The sequence below is a fragment of the Melitaea cinxia genome, chromosome 18 (genome assembly GCF_905220565.1).
Source record: "Melitaea cinxia chromosome 18, ilMelCinx1.1, whole genome shotgun sequence".
Classification (NCBI taxonomy): domain Eukaryota; kingdom Metazoa; phylum Arthropoda; class Insecta; order Lepidoptera; family Nymphalidae; genus Melitaea; species Melitaea cinxia.
The window spans coordinates 12,077,915-12,099,196 of NC_059411.1; the positions used below are offsets into that span (position 1 = coordinate 12,077,915).

General features: G+C 36.7%; 1 protein-coding gene and 2 long non-coding RNA genes across 3 annotated transcripts in view; 2 read left to right on the forward strand and 1 right to left on the reverse strand.

Moving 5' to 3' along the window:
• Positions 1 to 2,125: 2,125 nt before the first annotated feature.
• Positions 2,126 to 21,282, reverse strand: part of LOC123662011 (spastin) — a 37,998-nt gene continuing 18,841 nt past the window's right edge. Inside the window, exons 3-9 of the mRNA XM_045596908.1 lie at positions 10,079 to 10,266; positions 7,016 to 7,223; positions 6,821 to 6,931; positions 4,757 to 4,899; positions 4,062 to 4,252; positions 2,921 to 3,120; positions 2,126 to 2,289 (exon numbers count right to left, since the gene is read on the reverse strand). Of these exons, the coding sequence (XP_045452864.1) occupies positions 2,126 to 2,289; positions 2,921 to 3,120; positions 4,062 to 4,252; positions 4,757 to 4,899; positions 6,821 to 6,931; positions 7,016 to 7,223; positions 10,079 to 10,266 (1,205 nt within the window). The remainder of the gene's footprint in view (positions 2,290 to 2,920; positions 3,121 to 4,061; positions 4,253 to 4,756; positions 4,900 to 6,820; positions 6,932 to 7,015; positions 7,224 to 10,078; positions 10,267 to 21,282) is intronic.
• On the forward strand, positions 3,473 to 11,707 carry LOC123662014. The gene is made up of 3 exons (XR_006744428.1): positions 3,473 to 3,547; positions 9,917 to 9,922; positions 11,696 to 11,707. It is a non-coding gene; the product is annotated as an uncharacterized LOC123662014 (long non-coding RNA).
• LOC123662013 lies at positions 17,544 to 19,399 on the forward strand. The gene is made up of 4 exons (XR_006744427.1): positions 17,544 to 17,680; positions 17,915 to 18,105; positions 18,287 to 18,461; positions 19,018 to 19,399. It is a non-coding gene; the product is annotated as an uncharacterized LOC123662013 (long non-coding RNA).

Sequence of the window (21,282 nt, forward strand, 5' to 3'; positions counted from 1 at the left end):
AAAAAAATATAATTAATAATCAACAGAATTAGAATAAGTACAATAACAACAACAAATTTAAAATGGTTTACAAATTTACAATTGTAAGTGCGAAAGTCGCGCGACTGTCGCTTATTAAAACGAAATTAAAATTCTTAATATCTACATAAAAATACTTACTTAATTTTAATGATTTTTCCAATTTAAAGTGAAATGTTATTGTTAGTCAGGCAACAGTTGCGCGACTTGTTAACACTTGTGTTTAAGATCATGATAATGGCTACACTAAGCAGAATTAATTTAACTACACGTGACGCAATAACGGTCGAAAATCCAACCATTTTTAAAGAAAATAAAATAATTTGTGTGTCAAGAATTTATTTTGCTTTTCGATAACTTTATTTTCAATTATTAAAATATTTTTAAAATTATATTTATGCAATTTTTTTAATATTAATTAAAATAATTGTAATTAAAAAAAAGTTTAAACTGATTTAAATTGGATTCCCGACACGTACACATTAAAAATTAAATAAATACTAATAAAATTACAAATTTCATTAAGCTACAATCGATTGCAACATATTAATATATCATTACATCCAAATATACAAAATGAGGTACTACGTGTAAACGGTAAACGCATTTTTGTACAATCCTTTTGATTCTTCACTGTATCGCCAAATCAGTTAACAAAGGTGAGTTCACACTAACGGAAAACTATTCAAAATTACAAATAGTTTTTAATGACAAAAGCGATATTGTGAAGACATCTTTATTTTCGTACGTAAAGCCCATGTTGGCAATATTTCGTCCACATCCTTGTTCATACAATATCTATTTAAAAGGAAATCCTATTTAATAACCTATATTCGAGTTTAAAATCGAGAGCGTTAAAATAGCCTGCTGTATCAATGAAATCAGCCCTAAATCGCCAAAAGGATAAACTAGGTCTGAATAAATGTCGCATTGCATTCGACATACGGTTTAATTTCAACTGAGTTCCTTTCGACTGGACGGGTTTACACGTTAATGTAACACGACTCAATAAAGAAGCGTGGATTGTGAAAGCGAATTCTTTATATCTAGAAACATCGAAAGCTACTTCTTCATTGATCCGCATTTCATTTGCCACGAATAAGGCAGGACTTAGAGATCAAAATTTTCATATTTTTGTCTATGACTTAATATGGCCATATGCTTGGCAACTACAGTCAAAACCTGGTTGTTTGACTAGATGAATTAAAATTACATTTTTTCCTATATTACGTTAAAATAAAACAAATAATATTGATAAATTCAAAACGCGTTATTCAGTTACATCGTACATTTGAATTAGACAAGGGAAAAGTTTGGAGATTCCTAAAATTTGAGCGTTATATAAAATTGTGGAATAAATTCATTACGATTAAGAATTCAATCTTCGCGGTACTCCTCCGTTGCAATAACAATACCGCCTTAAAATTATTGACTCACCTCGAAGTATTGTAACCCAGTACCTGAAACGATTTAACAATTATAACACTATTCCTATTAATTCCCTTACGTGACCGTAATATAGGTTATATTCCTTTACGGCCCCCTCGGAAACATAAGTTTCGTTAAGGAATATAAGTAATAGTTCTTATTTATAAGGAATTCTAACAATTTTATAGGTGCAGTTGCAGATTCAATAAACTTTAGTTAAGTTGACTAAACAAATTATGAATTTAAAAAATTGCCGCATTTTTACTTCTGGACTTGCTTGCGCAAACCACGGGACCCACACGACCCACGGGAAGAGACACATAGCTTAAAGAATATTAGCTAAGATAATAATTAGTCGGTTCTTTTTTTATATACATAACTAGGTCGGCAAACAAGCGTACGGCTCACCTGATGGTAAGCGATTACCGTAAACTATAGATGTCTGCAACACTAGAAGCATCGCAAGCCCTTAACCGACTCTATCCTCAATTCGACTCAGGAGCTTTGGTCACCTTACTCGCCAACAGGAACACAATTAGCAGAAACAGTATTCTTTGCTGTGATCTTCTGTAAGGTCGAGGTACTACCCCAGTCGGGTTGATCGATATTTTGAATAGAAAGTTTCCTACTGTGCTCTACCTCAGTGCTGTCAGCCTAGACGTTTACCTGTATATAATGTTCAGACGCACTGCTCGCCGTACTGCACGGACCACTTCTCGAGCGCCACGAGCGTGAGCGGCGACACGGACGCTCGGATCCTCTTCAGCGAGTCCATGAAGTCGTGGAACGTGATCGCCCGGACCAGGGATAGGTCGAGGCATTTCACCTCTTCTGGGTCCAGTTCTGTAACAAAGTAATATTGACTTAACCAATAGGCGGGTAGGTTAACTCTTTTGTGTTTTTCTTTCTTCATTTATCATTCTGATGAGGTCAAAAATGGTATATTTGCTGTCCTCTAACAACCAAGAATGCAGCACTGCACTGAAGTATCTCTGATTAGTCATCATATTCATTTTTAATGAATACAGGAACTACCAGGAGTACACCACCACGTGGCAGTACCTTAGATTCGGACGAACGTGGTGAGGTCACTGCCGGAGAAGTTTTACCAGCAACACAGCAGCACGCAGGAGTACCTCCGCTGGGCCCGAACGCAGTGTCGCGACAGAGTGCGGTGATGTCATTTCACGAAGAGCGTATTCGTATCACTTGCAAGTACCAGAAGCACAGAAATACGCAACAGTACTCAGCTCTCTGATCGGTTCGAACTACAAGCGCAACTCCACGGGAGACCGCGGTGAGTTCGCTTCTCAAGTGGTCGTCGCATCACCATTGACTACCAGGAATACAGAAGTACGCAACAGTAACTCTGATGAGGCTCAGCTTAGGGTCGCGGTGAGAGGCGGAGAAGTCGTTGCCCGAGTAGTATTCGTATCACCCGAGCTACCAGGATCACAGCAGCACGCAGGAGTACCTCTGATGGGGCCGAGCGCGGCGTCGCGGCAGAGCGCGGTGAGGTCGCTGCCCGAGTAGCCGTCGGTGAGCGCGGCGAGGCGCGCCAGCTCGTCGTCGCTGAGCTCGGCCGCCGCCGCGCCGCGCGCCAGCACGCGCCTCAGCAGCGCGCCGCGGGTGCGCGCGTCCGGCAGCGACACGTACACGCGCTTCGGGAACCGTCTGCGACGTTCCGATATGTTACTAGCTGTCCTGTATTATGTTTACTAAGCGCGTTATGCAAGGTGTAATAATATTATACACTTTTATATGTGAAAAATATTACTATTTATGACTATATTTATTTTAAACTTTATTGTACATAACGAATTGGTTACAAACATAGTTTTAAAATAGTTACATATTATGAAGTACAATGGGCGGACTTACGACTAATTTGCCATTGCCACCCAGACAATCTAATTACATTGTTATCAACAAAAAATAAAATAAAATAGGAAAACCGATACTCCTGGATTCGTCAATATTTGATTCTAACTTCACACCTATAAGAATCTCATAAGTAAATAATATTTTTTTCGTACCACTTGCTCAAAAAAGTGACATTCTATGCCACAAAAAGCGAACATACAATAGCCATTTTTAATCTGTTAAAAACAGGGAGAAAAATTGTACTGAATTTCATTCATCCTCTAGGGGGGAGAGTGTGATTTAAATTTGGAATACTTACCGAAATTTATACTGAACTACATCTGTGTTTACACCATTGAGTTTGTATATAAAGCATTATACATATTTTTGAAAAAGGAATACGCATTTATTATGCAGTTACGATTAATAAATAAAAAATTATTACGAAAAATTATTTTTAATAAATGCTTATCTCATATTATTATTGTGTTAATTTTTTCGCAAATGGTACGAAAAGTAGAGTATTTTCCTCGGTGATAAAGCTGTCTTAGTCTTGGGTGAACTTAAATCCCTCGCTACGCTCGGGAGTAAACATCGAGTCCTTCGTTACGCTCGCGATTTAAATCGTCACCCGCGACAGAAGCCACTGCTTTATCCCCTTGGAAATAATCTACTATTTTAAACAACAAAATATTAAACCAACTCAAAGCATCTTAATACTAAAGTGAACTAGTCGAGGAGGGCGGTGGTACCTGAGCGCGGCCTCATCGAGCTCCTGCGGTCGGTTGGTGGCGGCCATGACGATGAGGCGGTCGGCGCCGGCGGCCGGCAGCCCGTCGAACTCCACGAGGAACTCCGTCTTGAGCCGGCGCGACGCCTCGTGCTCGCCCGTCGACCGCTCGCACAGCAGCGAGTCCACCTCGTCCACGAAGATTATCGCCGGCTAGCGGGTTAAGAAGACACGAGCTCACTCTACAGGCGAATAAAGTAGTACGACGGTCTACGCGCCAGAACCAGAAATGAAGTGATCCTGTACACCGAACATTGGAAAAATCAAAGTATACTGAACATATAGTCCTGAACTGACTGTCTTTTGAGGATTTCATGGTTGTGGATGGGTTTAAATTCGATGATTACACCGCTCCGGTAAATAAAGCATTAGAGGAAAGTGGACCGATGAATAAAAGTGAATCGTAGGAAGGTTTCGTAGGTTGCTGTTAAGTGGTATGTGATTACGAATATTGAAATTTCGTGCAGTATGCCCATGTTCCAGAGTGAATGACCATCTGACGACGATTATATGATAAAAGGGTATGTTCGATTGTTAGATTAGACTAGATTAGTTAGTGAAATATTCGCAATCAAACATTATAAAAACATAAATTACAAGGTAAGCCATGATAGCTACACTCACAAGCCCAAAAATTATTTATTCTTCTGGTCTCACCTGTAGTTCCCTGGCCACTTGGAACAACGCGCGTACCATCTTTTCGCCATCACCCACGTACTTGCTAGTGAGCGTTGCCGCCGATATCGAGAAGAACGTCGCTGAACATTCCGCTGCCACACACCTAGCTAGTAATGTTTTACCTGCCGGTATAATTATCTTATTTAGCATTGAAGTTATAATGTTAGAGCAATCACCTAAATAAAAGTACGAAAGGCGAAATTTACAGATCATGTCAAGGAATGTTTGAAAGATTCGCCAGTAACTCTAAATTACGAAGTAGTTAGTTTGGTATAGACATGTTATGTATGAAGAAACAATGTTGATTGTGATTGGCTAGATTAAGTGTGTTTAGAACGCGTGTAAGATATCAAAGATATCGGAAAAGAGTAAGTATTAGAGTGATGAGTTATGGGAGGAAATAGAAAAAATATCATAATGTACAAACTGTAGACACGAGTCAAAAAGATTTTTACCTTTAGTAATAAAACTTATTTTATTAGTTTTTGGGTGATGGTATAATTTGAATCACGTCGGCCATCGAAAAGGGAGGATGCTCCAGCCAGACGGAAGTTGTGTCTGGCGGGCTACTGCGCCCCAACGATTGTTGTCGGGATCTTGTATATATACTTAATCACTTTGAAAACTCTGATAGCGCGATGTAGCATACGTCAGTTTTCTCTAATTACGTAGTTTGTAGTTGTTCGTATTTCGCGCGATAGATGTCGCCACATCACTCCCCTCCGAGACCGGAGGTCGATAGCATAGCATAGCTTTCGAGCAGCGAGTCATACAGCCAGCCAGCATCTACGACTACTACGGGTATCTTGACTACCAGCATGCAGCGGATGCGCATTCCTGGTCATCACCCACAGCCTTCTCAGCGACTTTGGCACAGCATACTGCACTTCGGCCGGTCAGCAAGCAGAGACGCACTTCTCTCCTGGTCGACGCAGCAGCCAGCCACTACGCAGCACTGCACCACTCCGACTCACTGGAGCATATGCAGCTTCACTGCAGACAGTTCTGACTCACCGTGAACTATGCGGCATCTGGTTCCGACTCACTGGAACATCACTGGCCCGGCAAGCATCACAAGATGAATGGACGACTTAATCTGCTATCGACCTCCGGTCTCGGAGGGGAGGATGTAGCGACATCTATCGCGCGGCACACAAAATAGAGAAAACTGACGTAACCTACATTGCGCTATCAAAGTTATCAAAGTGATTGAGTATATATACAAGATCCCGACAACAACCGTCGGGGCGTTAGCCCGCCAGACCCAACACCCGTCTGGTCGGAGGATCCTCCCTTTGCGATGGCGGACGAGGACTGAACACCATGTTCCTCATACACCACCAAACTGGTGACCCCGAGCATGAACATCAGCGCAACCTTCATCGTCATCATCACTTCCTCAAGCTTTCGAGCAGCGAGAAGCATCCAGCATCTACGGCTTCAGCCAGCCAGCATCTACGGCTACTACGGGTATCCTGACCACCAGTATGCAGCGGACGCGCATTCCTGGTCATCGCCCACAGCCTTCTCAGCGACTTTGGCACAGCACACTGCACTTCGGCCGGTCAGCAAGCAGAGACGCACTTCTCTCCTGGTCGACGCAGCAGCCAGCCACTACGCAGTACTGCACCACTCCGACTCACTGGAGCATATGCGGCATCACCGCAGACAGTTCCGACTCACCGTGAACTATGCGGCATCTGGTTCCGACTCACTGGAACATCACTGGCCCGGCAAGCATCAGAAGATCTATGGACGACTCAACCTGCTATCGACCTCCGGTCTCGGAGGGGAGTGATGTGGCGACATCTATCGCGCGAAATACGAACGACTGCAAACTACGTAATTAGAGAAAACTGACGTATGCTACATCGCGCTATCAGAGTTTTCAAAGTGAATAAGTATATATACAAGATCCCGATAACAACCGTCGGGGCGTTAGCCCGCCAGACATAACACCTGTCTGGTGGAGGATCCTCCCTTTGCGATGGCGAACGAGGAACTGAACATCTTGTTCCTCGCAACTACCAAAAGTTTACTTACCATTACCCGGAGGTCCAAATAATAGCAACCCCTTAGCCGGTGACCTGAGTCCTGTGAAGAGTTCGGGCCTTAAAGACGGCAGTACAACCATTTCTTGTAGAGCTTGTTTTGCTGCCTAAAAACAAAACAACAATTATTACTACTTACAATAGTCTATTAATAAAATAATTTAAGAGTATGAAGTAACAAGATTACCCACCTCTTGACCCGCGATATCATCCCAATGGACCTTCGGCCCTCCTTCAACGATTTCGTCCAGGATAAGTTGAACTAATTTAGGGTCCACACCACGTACAGTCAGCGTCTGTTGAGGGGTTCTACTTCTAGTTGGCGTCCCGCGCTGAGAGCCTCCTCCCACGGCGCGTCTGACTGGCGAACCGTTCACTGGCACCTGATATGCGCTCTACATATGAGAGAAGTAGCTTTTGTTAATGGAGATGAGATGGTTAGTGAGGACACATGCAATTTTATATTTGTCGCTAACTAAATTGTATTCAAACTCTCACGGAACATTTTAATTAACTTATAAGCTGAGTTTAATCGGGAATTTTTGGTAATATAGAATTTTATTAGCATTGTAAATGGTTATTAATATTATAGCTCACATAGTAAAGAACAGTTATTTGGTTAATTGTTTTCAATAATGTGCTTTTTGTGCTAATTATGTGAACTTTAACATTTTAAGCGATCTTAATTGTTACTTATTATTAAATTAATTTTAGTGAGGATTAACGAAACTTTATTTTAATTAAATGGTTATTAGATGATGAAGGGTGAATGACATGCCAATTGATTCGAAAAAATAACAATTTAAACATTTTGACCACAACTTCTTCATATAAGACATAGTGCTTAAATACAAAATTTATGTCTAGAATTTTTGATAATATTTAATTTAATCACACTGCCGTAATGTGGCCTATGAATAATGAATAGTTTATGCTATATGAGAAAGGGGCCTATGTTCTACTGTAAAACAACATTTTAATCGAAAATCATTTGCTATCGAGCAAGCCCATAACCGCACGTAAAGGGACAAAAGAAAGTAATCAGAGAGAGCGAAATGAAAAAAAATTACCAGTTTTCATTTTTAGAAAAGGAAGAAATCAATATCTTATATGAATAAAAATGAATTGTCGAAATGGACACGCAAAACTTGGGATATTTTTTTTTTGTGTTCGTTATATCAGAAAAAAAAACCGAGCTATTCCCAAAAAAGATATGGCGGTACCAAGTTCGTTCAATAATTTAATAAATATATATATACCTCTTCGTGTCACAGTGTTTGTTACCACATAGCATTATATTTTCGAAAAAAAAAAGTCAGACGGACCCTAGCGTGGACTTGCGTCCAGTAGTGGACTGTAAAAAAGGCTGATTATGATGTCATATCATCACATTGCATTCAATTTTTACGTTTGAAGGTCAAAAGCTTCGAAACCTTTACACATTATGTAATAGCGTTGCGTATATTGATAAGGTTTAGCGAATCTTATGTAAGCGATGAGTAACAATATATATCGCTAAAAAGTGAATAGTGCGATTACTCTTGTGTTTACACTGTATTAGTTATATTTACTCAAAACAAGAGATAAGACGCTATATTTGCTAAAACATTATTGTGAAACATCTACAGAAGAAACAGTGGATTTTCAGATTGATTTAAATCGATTGATTTTAAAAGTTATTTTATCAAGAGAATATAATACGTGATCACTGCGTGTAACTACTTATTATTTTTAAAGGGAGGAACAGAACAGACAATAGGTACCGTGTAATCCAAACGGTCGAAGCTGCTGACTGTGGTATATTACTAATATACCACAGACAACGGAATTTCAATTTTATATTAAAGAAAAAGTAGCAATCAATACAAAGTTTGAATATATATTTCTGTATGGTCGTATAAACAAGTACCAACACAAAGTCCTCTTTCTAATTTCTTACATAACAATAATAACGCAGACACTATCCGATCTATTGAAATGGGGAAAGGATGTCTGTGTTATAAAATATTCCATGCTAAATCACAGGAGCCTTACGTTAAAAAAAAAGTAAAAAAGAAATCAATTTATTAATATGGATACGTTCCATAATTTACGAATATTTTTTTTAAAAATAATTTTACCTATAACTTACGAGTTACGAACTTAAAATTTTTATTTAAGTGATCTATATCCGGTCTTGGTATATGATATTTAAGAATCTAATTCTTTAAGTAATTTATTTGAAATCTTTGCTTGTATTTATAGATTAACGTGAAAGATATTAGGTTTAATGGACGTATGTTACGACTTTACATACTTGAGCCAAATTTCGTTATAGATATAGAGCAACGTGAACTTTAAGATGTACATCGTCTTCGAATTACCTAATCTTTTATAGACTAGCAGTTGATAATTACGGATTTGTTGTAATATTCTTTATGTATTAACCAATTGTAAGTTTTACAATGGGAGTGACGTGAGTGCATAGGACAAAAGCCCTTAAAATAAATAAAAGTCCTTCTCGCTAACAAACATATATCGTCATATTTTTTCATAGTCACGAATTATTGCTAATTCACTACAAGTAGAACGTAGAACTTAGCGTGGGATCATAACAGTACATCTAATATATAATATAAATATATGTAACTAGATTTGCACCGAATATTACCAAGAATCATTAGATCATTAAATGTTATAAAACCTGATATTATTGTTTTAATTTACTAAATACGAAGTGGGTACTCTATTCATTATATTCGCTACGGTCTTACTTTCCTGATCGATTGTGAAAAACTATCCGTTATTCCGATTTTCTCTTTGAAATGCGGCTTGGATATTTGTAACGGTTTTTTTTTTTTGTATATTTATAAAAATCATTCATAAACATCAACGTAAAACAAATGATAATATAAACCCAGTTCCTATTTTTGAAATATATGTGTTTTCTCACAAACGAAAAGAAAATAACTTCAATTTAGACCGATAAGTAATACAGCATAACCCAAAAAAGCACTCGTGAGCTCTCGATTAAATTTAAATTTGAACATACGATAAGCACCAGCTTACAATGGAAAAAAAAAAACATAAAAAAAATCTGTACACATAGTAAAAAGTTATGAGGTAAAACACATAAAAATACAGTTGAGTTGAGAACCTCTTCCTTTTTTAAGCCGGTTGAAAGCGGTTCATTTTGTTCTGGAACATTTCGTTAAATTTCAAACACGACACTTCGAAAATAGGCACAGAATTTTTTTAAAGTTTAACTTACGGATAACTGCCGCTTTACTGCTGGCGGAGTTGAAGCCGGCTTCACAGGATATCTGCTGTAGCCTCCATTAGAGCTGTTCGGTTGAGACGACGACCGACCCATGGACCGCGGTAGGGTTTGAGACTTCATCAGCGGACCGCCGCCGCTGGGCACGCGCCGGCCGGCTGTCGTCAGCTTGCGGCCTGCGACTATAGGAGACAACTTATCAATTATAGATCTTTTGGCACAAAATATGTTTTACTTAAGCCCCATTCCCATATTCCAAAAAACGATATATTTCGTTCACAAACCGCATGAAAACGAATCGCTTTCTTTGTATATTTTCGATATAGGAACCAAAAAAATAGTATGTTAGATGGTAACGATATACAAAAAAAAAATAACATCGATTGACGATGTCGTTTATAAAAAGGAAAAAAATTTATTGAAGTATTAATAAAACTCTTATAAAGACAAAATGAATGATATACGACATTTTTACTTCTACATATTTATTTATCGGAAAACTATGTCGCTCCGCAAAATATTTTTTACTTACGCTTACAAAACAAAAGTACATTGATCTTTATATGAGTATAAGCAGTTTTTCCCTCTAAGAATGTCATACACTTAATTAGTCTAGAATAGAATAAATAACAATATATAAATATACCATTTCTAATATACTCTCTGTTGTCTTACTGACTATATGATTATTCAATTATCGAAAATAGTGAATGTCTTTCTAAGAAAATGTATGGTCTAATTATTTTAATGGATGAGAAAGTCCGTTCAGAGTCGATAATAGCCCAAATTCGTGTCGTTAATATATTAAGTAATTGTGCGATTTACATGCATGAAACATACGTTAGAATGAAAATTAGTTTTATTTGTTTTCCATTTTCATTGGATTGTCGTATACTGAAAATCATTCGATCATCGTCGTCGTCTAATAAGTATTGGTAGAATCATCGAATAAGTATTGGTAGTTATTGGAACGTTGCGTTGGAGTGAAAACTATGTGTAAGTTAAAATGTAAAAAAAAAAAAAAAATTTATAGTCTATTGAATTAAATAAGTCAGGACGAAATTTTCAAAAATTCAAAAATTCCACCAACGACAACATTTGACAGTAAGTTCGTTTCCCAAAGAATATATATTTTTTTATTTTAATTATGTGAGGAATTCACATTATATTAGACTTGGTTTGAAAGAAATTAATTTACACAAATAAGAAACGTATAACGTCTGCTGTGTGCTTACGGCAGTTAGAATATAGCCACCCCCTATCTTCCCGTGGGTGTCGTAAGTTATGACACAGTTCCACTACCACCTTGGAACTTAAAAAGCCGACCGATGGTGGGATAACAATCCAACTGCTGGCTTTGAAATACACAGGCCGAAGACGGGCAGCCGCGTCTTCGGTGCGACAAAGCCAGCCCTATGGTCACCAACCCGCCTGCCCAGCGTGGTGACTATGCACAACACATGAGTTCACGCCATTTTTGGCGCGAAATTGTGGACGCCTGTGTCCAGCAGTAGATAGTATAAGGCTGAAGTGAGTGAATAAGAAATATACAATACATATTTTCATATGAACTCATTTTAATCTTGAAAATTTCAAACTACCGTCAATAAGGTTCGGAAGAGCGAACTCTTCAGAGTCGAGAACTTAAAAAGAAATTCCAAAAAGTTTTGTAATAATCGAAAGTTTTTGACTGAGCGTAAAACTTCCTTTTTATTTATTTTCATATTGTTGATATGAAGAGAAATGTAGGATCGATATTCGTGATTAAAGGAATATCCATAGAAATAAAGAAATTGTCTATCTAGAGATATTTATGGGCTGTGAACTTTTAAGAGCCAAAATTTAAATTCTAAATATTAAATTAGCTTGATTTAAGGCTTGAAAACATGTTTGATATTAAGTTAATGTGAATATACCACCGAATAGGGCATTAGAAGGAATCTATTGATAGAAACGGCAAGTAACTGTGGTAGGACACAGCAGGAAATTTCCTGCTCAAAATATGGAGCAGCCAGACTGGGGTAGTACCTCGACCTTACAGAAGACCACAGCTAAATATTACTGTTTTCAAGTAGTGTTGTATTCCTGTTGGTAAGTAAGGTGACCAGAGCTCCTGGGAGTATTGGGGATTCGCTTACCATCAAGTGAGCCGTACGCTTGTTTGCCGACCTGTGTAAAAAATTAACTTAATAAAGTCTAGTTTTTACATTTGAAAAATATCATTAGGTATATAAATTAGTTTAATAGTAAGTATTTGTGCATTTAAATGAGCTAAAATGTCATCTTGAAATAATATTTGTTTGTATGCGACATCAACAGAGCCAAGATCACTTCTATTTCCGACTTTGACATTTAGTGCAGTTGTTCCACTAACGTTACTCTTGATACTTTAAGAATCATACTTCTTTTATAATATTTATTTATTTATTTTATTAGGCAATCCAGCAGCGTTATGATACAACAGTATGTTACAAACTTGATGTTCCGTCCGTTTTCACTCCCATTGATAATAAGCGATCTTATGGTCTTCTTACTTCTTTTTCATAATGGTTGAAACGTTAAAATAGTTTTTTTGTCACATGATCAATTGTCATTGGATCATGGATTCTCGTGTCCGAGTACAGCAACAGCAACAACAAGCAACAGCGTTTTATTCAGACATTGTACGACGTATTTTAAGTATCAATTATTGTGGCAGTGGGCGTTAAGACCATATAGTAAGTAGCCTTAACATCAAATTGAAACTTCAATCGCGGTTACCTTTGACTTGAATATTGATTGATAGGTTTATTGACATTGATAGTTATTGTTCCGCTGTTAAATCATAACACGGTGTAGTCTGTATCTTTTTTGAATTATTTCATTGATGTTTTATAGCCTGTATTACTTTTGGATTATTTAATTGTGAAAGAGGAGAAATAGGAATTCAATTTAAGAATATATAATATTACTAGCAGACCCGACAGACATTGTCTTGTACACACGTCATTAATTCGAAAATTTCAAATATTCTTCAATTTAAAATAGAATAGTATTTAATATTTGATGCTGCGATGGTAGCGCAGTCTACCGGATCTAATGTAAAACATTCCAAAATTAACAACTACTTATAAATGAAAAATAAGTTAAATAAACATTTTCCAGTGGACCAAATTATGAATCTAAACCATCCTCGAATGTATGGCTTTATAAATAAAGAATAAAAAAAAAAAAAAAAAAAAAACCATCCTCGAATCCCCTTAAACTCACACAAAAAATTCCATCAAAATCCGTCCAGCCGTCTAGGAGAAGTTCAGTGACATACACACGCACACAAGAAATATATATATATATATATCGATTACAAACAGTCAAACAAATAAATCCACTCTCTATATAATAATAGTTTAGATAGAACAAAAACTTCTCAACAAAATTGAAACTAATAAACAAAATTTATTATACGTAAATACGTTTGTAGCCATTTTGAATAAAGCTTTCGGACAATTTACATAAATTCGTTATAAGTACTTTGACGTTTTTCTTTATCGTCTGTCAAACCGTTCTAATTTCTTAATTAGTTTCAAATAATTAATTGAGATTTGCATTTCAATGAAAATAAACAGAGCATAACAAATCATTAATTTCTTGTTAGCACTTGATCAATTAGGTTTGATTAAAGTTCGGGTTCTTCATTCATGAAACGATTCGTTTTAGCGGTTATTTATTTAGTTTAATGAAGGTGATAATTTTTCATATGAAAATTAACAAAGCACATTGATTACCTAATTTCAAAAGTTGTTTTTAGCATCTAACAATAGATTCATTCATATTTATGTATTCAAATAATGCTAATCCTCTGTACTTTTAACCCCATAAATTATTATTAAACTTAACTACGGTAAAAATATCGAATATATTTTTATATGTATTAAAATAATAAACTTATATGTGTATTCAAAGAAATATTATATTGTATAGTAAGGACTTGAAGACCTTCTAATATTTTTAGTATGTGTACATAAGTGTATAGAGACCTTGCGGTTCTCCCACGCGATACAACTCTGTACCGATACTAGAAGTCTGCTTGTTCCATCAGATCTTATCTGAACCGACAACTCAATGTGTCAAAACTAAGTTAAAATGTGTATTTAACAATATTAAGTTAAGAACTAGTAATAATTTAGTAATGCCGTATGTTAGAATGTTATATATGTAAATTTAATATGGGACTTGTTCTATTTATATGTTATCTGTGGATAAATTAGCATTAATTTATCTATATTTCGTATTGTGGTAGGGTACAGCAGGTAATATTCAGCTCAAAATTTGTATCATTCCGACTGGTAACGTACCTCACCTTACAGAAGATTACAGCTAAATAATACGGCTCTAAAGCAGTGTTGCGTTCCTGTGGTGATGGGGTCGCCAGAGCTCCTGAGGAGGGTCCGGGCGCTCGTAGTCGACAAGCGTATATACAACGGTAACCACTTACTGTCTTGTGAGCCGTACGCTTATTATTTTGTTGTCGACCTAATCTTATATCTGTTTTCACTTTACGTTTCACGTCAGTCAACACGTTCGATCTCCATCATAAAAACAATAACTGGTTTTATTACAGGATTGTCACAAAAAATGTATATAAAAAAAAATCACAAACAAATATTATAAAAAGAAACAACTTTGTAGCGAGCAGTTTTCAAGCTCCGCGGTCGCTATCGAGAGTAGCCCAAGCAGGAAACCCCCAGAGTTGACAAAGGGGCCAGGCTTGGGCCAGTACTGGGAAACCTCGCTTCGGCGTACCAGTATTGGCCCATGCCTGGGCCAGGCTGCTTAACCCAGCCTCGGCCATGCCAATGATTATCCAACCTTGGGCCAAGACTGGCTGACCCAGCCTCGGCCATGCCAATGATCACCCAACCTTGGCCCAAGACTGGGTTACCCAGCCTTGGCCATTCATTGGAGATCCAAGCGTGGGCCAAGACTGGTTAACCCACCCTCGGCCATGCAAATGATCACCCATCCTTGGGCCAAGACTGGCTAACCCAGCCTTGGCCATTCATTGGAGATCCAAGCGTGGGCCAAGACTGGTTAACCCAGCCTCGGCCATGCCAATGATCACCCAACCTTGGCCCAAGACTGGGTTACCCAGCCTTGGCCATTCATTGGAGATCCAAGCGTGGGCCAAGACTGGTTAACCCAGCCTCGGCCATGCCAATGATCACCCATCCTTGGGTCAAGACTGGCTAACCCAGCCTTGGCCATTCATTGGAGATCCAAGCGTGGGCCAAGACTGGTTAACCCAGCCTCGGCCATGCCAATGATCACCCAACCTTAAACCAAGACTGGCTAACACAGCCTTGGCCATTCATTGGAGATCCAAGCGTGGGCTAAGACTGGTTAACCCAGCCTCGGCCATGCCAATAATCAGCCAACCTTGGGCCAACACTGGCTAACCCAGCCTTGGCCATTCATTGGAGATCCAAGCGTGGGCCAAGACTGGTTAACCCAGCCTCGGCCATGCCAATGATCAGCCAACCTTGGGCCAACACTGGCTAACCTAGTCTTGGCCATTCATTGGAGATCCAAGCGTGGGTCAAGACTGGTTAAACTAGCCTCGGCCATGCCAATGAATACCCAACTTTGGACCAAAACACATTGTAACGAAATTCGAATAATAAATGTTTACAACACCAAGCAATGTAAAAAGGTTAATAATATAACCGAAAAAAAGGAATAATTTTAAAATAAAGAAAGACTATTGTTATATTTGTTTGTTGTTTTATATATAACTTTAAGAACTAATGAATTAATTAAGTATGCGAATCAAACATTATAAAAATAAAAATATAGTTTTGAAACTCGTGTCATCATAGCTTATAGTAGATTACGAATACCTGTTGTGCGAACAGATAAAGTTGTATATTCTATTGTTGAGTTTGTGTCGTATGAAACTATATGAAAAAATAATTTAATTGAAAAAATTAGCTAACATTATAAAAATAAAGTTTTGGAAGATCCGAAAAAAAAACAATCTAGTATTAAATACTTATTGTTGTGGAATGTTAATTAAAGTAAAAACTAAATAAAAAATGAAAACAAAAAAGGAATGTCGGAACTATTAATATCTGTGTAAGAAATAAACCTGAACCGATATAGGTATAGGTATAATATAATATTATAAAAATAAAATCAAAGCTTTGTAACTTATAATATATTAAAATAGATATATGAGCATTATAATAATAAATAAAAGTAATATAATATTAGATTATTGTTGTACATATTTAAGTTTATTTGCAAAGTAATCGATAAAATAGTTTTCACGTCTTAATTACTTCAAAACTTAATATAATTATTTAAAACTTTAAATTGAGTTTTTTTCCATAAATTGATAATCTACAATTTAACTATGAGCTAAATAAATTAACTGTATAATTTAAAATACTGAAATGATTTAATTTTTAATTGATAGAAAAAAAATATTAATTTTTACAGTCAGTCAGACACGTTTATTTTTCTTTATTATTATTATTTAAGAATTACTAGAAGCCGTAAATTGATATACTTAATATAAATATGTCTATACACGGAGACAATAGAAAGTGTAGCAAGTAGCAAAGCAACTGTTCACGTGTCGCGTCGTGTTTGACCTTGAATGCGCAAAACCTTGCGTAGTAACAGATTTTCGGGTCTGCGTAAGCGCGCACTGTCGCCTTGCGTCCCTCTCCACCCTCGCACACGCTTCTCGTGCCCTAGAGTACAATAACGAACGAAATGGATTCGTTTGTCTATTTTATTAACGTTTAATTTTGTGTCAAAATAATGCATCAACTTCAGCCAACTTTAAGACGAGAGAAAAATTATTTATTTGTTTATTTATTTAAATTCTTTGTTGTACAATAAATACACTAAAACAAATGTGTACAAAAGGCGGGCTTAACGCTAATGCATTTTCTACCAGTCAACCTTGGTATGTGCAAGAATGTGTAGTGTGTAGGAGTACAATCAAAAAATAATACAAATAATATAATATATGCGATTTTTGATGTCTTTACATATTTTTCAAAAGAAAATAATAATCGAGAGTTTCTTTATTATTAATACACGATTCAATTATTCATTTGCTGACAAACTTATACTAGTATATATTTTATAATATATTTTGAATTTCACGGGCAACCGCAGAGGTTCGTGGAGCATTTGCCTTAGCACTTTTGTCTACAATAGTACCTGCGCAAACGGTGAAACGACAGCCATATTTTTTCATAATTATTTGCTGCGGCCTGCGACATACGCTACGCTACTGTTGTGTTGATGTTGAATCAGTCGAGCAACGTGCTTGCTTCACTCAACGTTTTTAATTTCTTTTAGGTTATTATTAATTTTTTTTTACTTGTATAATGACGGAAATTGTTATAAATAAATTTAAATTGTTAAATTAAACAATAAAAAAATTATAGAGTTAGTACTAACTTCTTGGTTTACTGAGAACGAAACTATGTGTTTGTGGCCACCAAAAAAAGATGAAGACAAAAGGTGAATAAATGGGTTGAACTTGAAATCGTGCCTTTCATGACATGGTTAAAATAACCAATCAGATTATCAGCTAAGCTAGTGAGTATTTACGCACATTAATTATTTTATTTATAGTATTAAAATTATCTCGAGACAATACCTTGTAATTAACCTTTTAATAGATATCAAAATCGAATTATACTTTTAGAAGTTTTAAATTGTACAACGTAAATTTGTTTTCGCTAATGTTATTGAATTTCAATTCTAATAATAAAAGTAATGGTGCTCGATGTAGTAGTAATCGTGTAGTAACATAATTTATTGGCGTTTCAGAGAATTATAATCAAGGATCACGCCGATTAAAAAATCCTTTAAAACAAATGATGTTGAGAGCACTGAGAGTGAATCTATGATTGATCTAAATACTGAGCCTATGCTCTTGTAGTAATTCCTTCCAACGACAATTTAGAAGGAACCTGATAAGAGCGATGAAGCTGCGTGTGAAAGTATAATGGAACCTAAAGGTATTACCTACTTACTTAATATTTCCTGAATTAGTTATCATGTAATAATAATTGAAAAATGATACGCGTTTTAGAAATTACACATGATAATTACAAATTGACATTGAACAAACATATTAATAATTAAGGATTATGTTGTTGTTGTTTTTATTAATATTGTTATTATTATATTTACTTATAGACCAGTACATTTAGCTTTTGAAACCTAAAAAATTATAGTAGGATGAAACCCATTGGAAAAGAAAGAGAATACAACGAAAATGAAAGGAAAAATAAATGTCGGGAAGTGAGGGGTTATGGGGATAAAAACGGCTTATGTCGATTTCTGGCTAAACTACAAGTCTTACGGAAATAAGGTAAATGGCAAGTTGTAGGTAATAAAAAGATATATACATTTTTCATTTACACTTTTTTCTTATAACCTCAAAATTTATCATTTAGGCAATTAATTAATTTATCAAAGTTGGTGTGGTGGTCGAAGCGCGCGGTCTTCGACGCGCTATTACTTTTATTATTATTTACTGGCACGCGCCCGCGCCGCCCGGCCGGTACCGCCGCAACCGCTATATCCCTGCATTTTAAATTTGTAATATCTTTGAAACTATTCATTTAAATTACATGCTGTGAGCTGAGGGCCATATTGATCTATATTAAATGCATAACCTATTTAAGGTGCTTAATTGGATAAGGGTTAATACTGTATTGTTTAAAATCTCTTCGTTAGTGAGCTATAATTTCACGTAAAAAGTAAAGAAATAAAAAACGGTTATATACTACTATAATGTATTTTTTTTTCACTTTTTACCATTATCAAAGGCTAAAAGCACTGGTCAATTATTGTACGAAAATATTATACATTTTTAATTTTAAAATAATACATATTACCACGATCATTTATTGTACAATTTCCAGGCATCACAAACTACCTACGAACATCTTGCGAAATATTTGCAGCGTATTATTTGCACTGAAATGTCTAAAGTAAAAAAAAAGCGTCAATTACACCATTGGACAACAAGTTAAAAAAATATTAGAAGTCGTCCAGCAGTCAGGAGATGCACCGAGTAAACAAAGAGCTTGGAATATTATCGGTGACGCCTTGCCATACAAAGACATTGCGACATTTGTAGTTTTATAAATCTTTAAAAGATAACGAGGAAAAACGCAAAGCATTGGTATTTAAAAACTATCCAAATATTATTCACAAAGATTTACAAATTATTAAAATATTGTTAGCAAAAGATTGAAAAATTATAGGTTGTCACCGGTAGAACAAGCAATTATTTATATTAATATATGATGATGATTAATATTGTATTGTTAATTACAGTCAGTGAAGTATTTTAATGTAATTTAACTAGTGCATCATTATAATAAAAATATAGTTACTATCAACATGTGTTTACAATTATTAATCCCATTTTTTTATAAATGGAAAATATTCGGCATTTAATTTTTTGGGCAGTAATAGCAGTTAAGCGAGGTCTAATATTGGCAATAAAGCATGGCCTAGTCCTGGGAATTAGGCATGGCCCGATCTTGCCAACCAAGTCAGGCCCGGTCCCGGCAACCAACCCTGGTCAAGTCCCGGCACCCAAGCCTGGCCCATCGTTATCCTTCCAGACTTCTACCGAGACTGGGCCAAGCCCGGCTCAGTCCCGGCAACCAAACCTGGCCCAGTCCCGGTAACCAAACCTGGCCCAGTACCGGCACCCAAGCCTGGCCCATCGTTATCATTCCAGACTTCTACCAAGACTGGACCAAGCCTGGCTTACAAGTCTGGCCCAGTCTCGACAACCAAGCCTGGCCCAGTCCCGGCAACCTAGCCTGGCCCAGTCCCGGCGACCAAACCTGGCCCAGGCCTGGCCCATCGTTATCATCCCAGACTTCTACCAATACTGGGACAAGCCTGGCTTGCAGGCTTGGCCCAGTCCTGGCGATCAAGCCTGGCCCAGTCCCGGTGACCATGCCTGGCCCAGTCCCGGCGACCAAGCCTGGCCCAGGCTTGGCCCATCGTTATCATCCCAGACTTCTACCAATACTGGGACAAGCCTGGCTTGCAGGCTTGGCCCAGAGTTTTACATAGTTGGGCCAAGCCTGGGTCAGGCTTGGCCCCGTGGTACTTTCCTGTATGGGAGGCTACGTTTTAATCTTCACTCAAACATGCATTACGGTGAAAGCTCTATTGAAACTTTTTTTCACGACTTTTAGAGTAGCAAGCGATTTCCAACAATAAAAGCGGTATATTACACAGATATTGTAGCTCTGTTGTGATTGTTACGATTGTCACGATTTTATGATTCCTGGATTTTTTGTTTCATAACAGTAAAAGTAACGATTTCATCAATAAAATTGATATCTTGTAGAAGGATCAGTTGTAGGTACGAGTATTATAACAACAGTTACAATATATACCAAAACATTAAATAAAAGCATATATGTTCATGAACAATTACTAATTTATAGATTCGAATCGCTTTAGCTTTAATATGACACTGCTGGGCATAGGTCTCTTTTCCCATGTAGGAGAAGGATCAAAACTTAATCCACCACGCTGCTCTAATGCAGGTTGGCGAATAACATACGAATAATCGTTATTACATAAATCATGTCCGTTTGGAATCCCATTATAATTACATTGGAATTCCGTTTGAAACTGCAATTACAATATTTGGGCGAAATATGAGCCAACTCTCATGCCAAAAAAAAGAGGCTAGAAGATTCAAGAGAAAAAAGTTTGAGCACTATTGGTCCCAAGTTAAAGTGTTCTAACACCTATTGACAAAAAAAAAATTATATATTTCTAAGAAATGGTGAATATTAATTCAATCTTTTCCGCAGCGGTTCCAGCCCTTGAGACTCTGACATGAGAGATAGCTAAGTTTACTCTACATACTCGTATACTTATATTACAACCACTATTCTATAATTTACTTGACGTTCGTTAAGTGTGTGATAATCACCTTACCCTCATACCCTTATCATACATTATTATATAACAGGAAAGTAAATTTATTTTTTAATACTTGCAAATTCACATGTTTTCATGAAATTACCTACAAAAGCTAGCTTAAAAACTTTGAATGAAAGAACGACCTTAATTTTGTTTTGAAAATTTAAAAAAGGTTGTGGTAATATATAAACGTATATATTATATATTACGATAGTATATTTAGG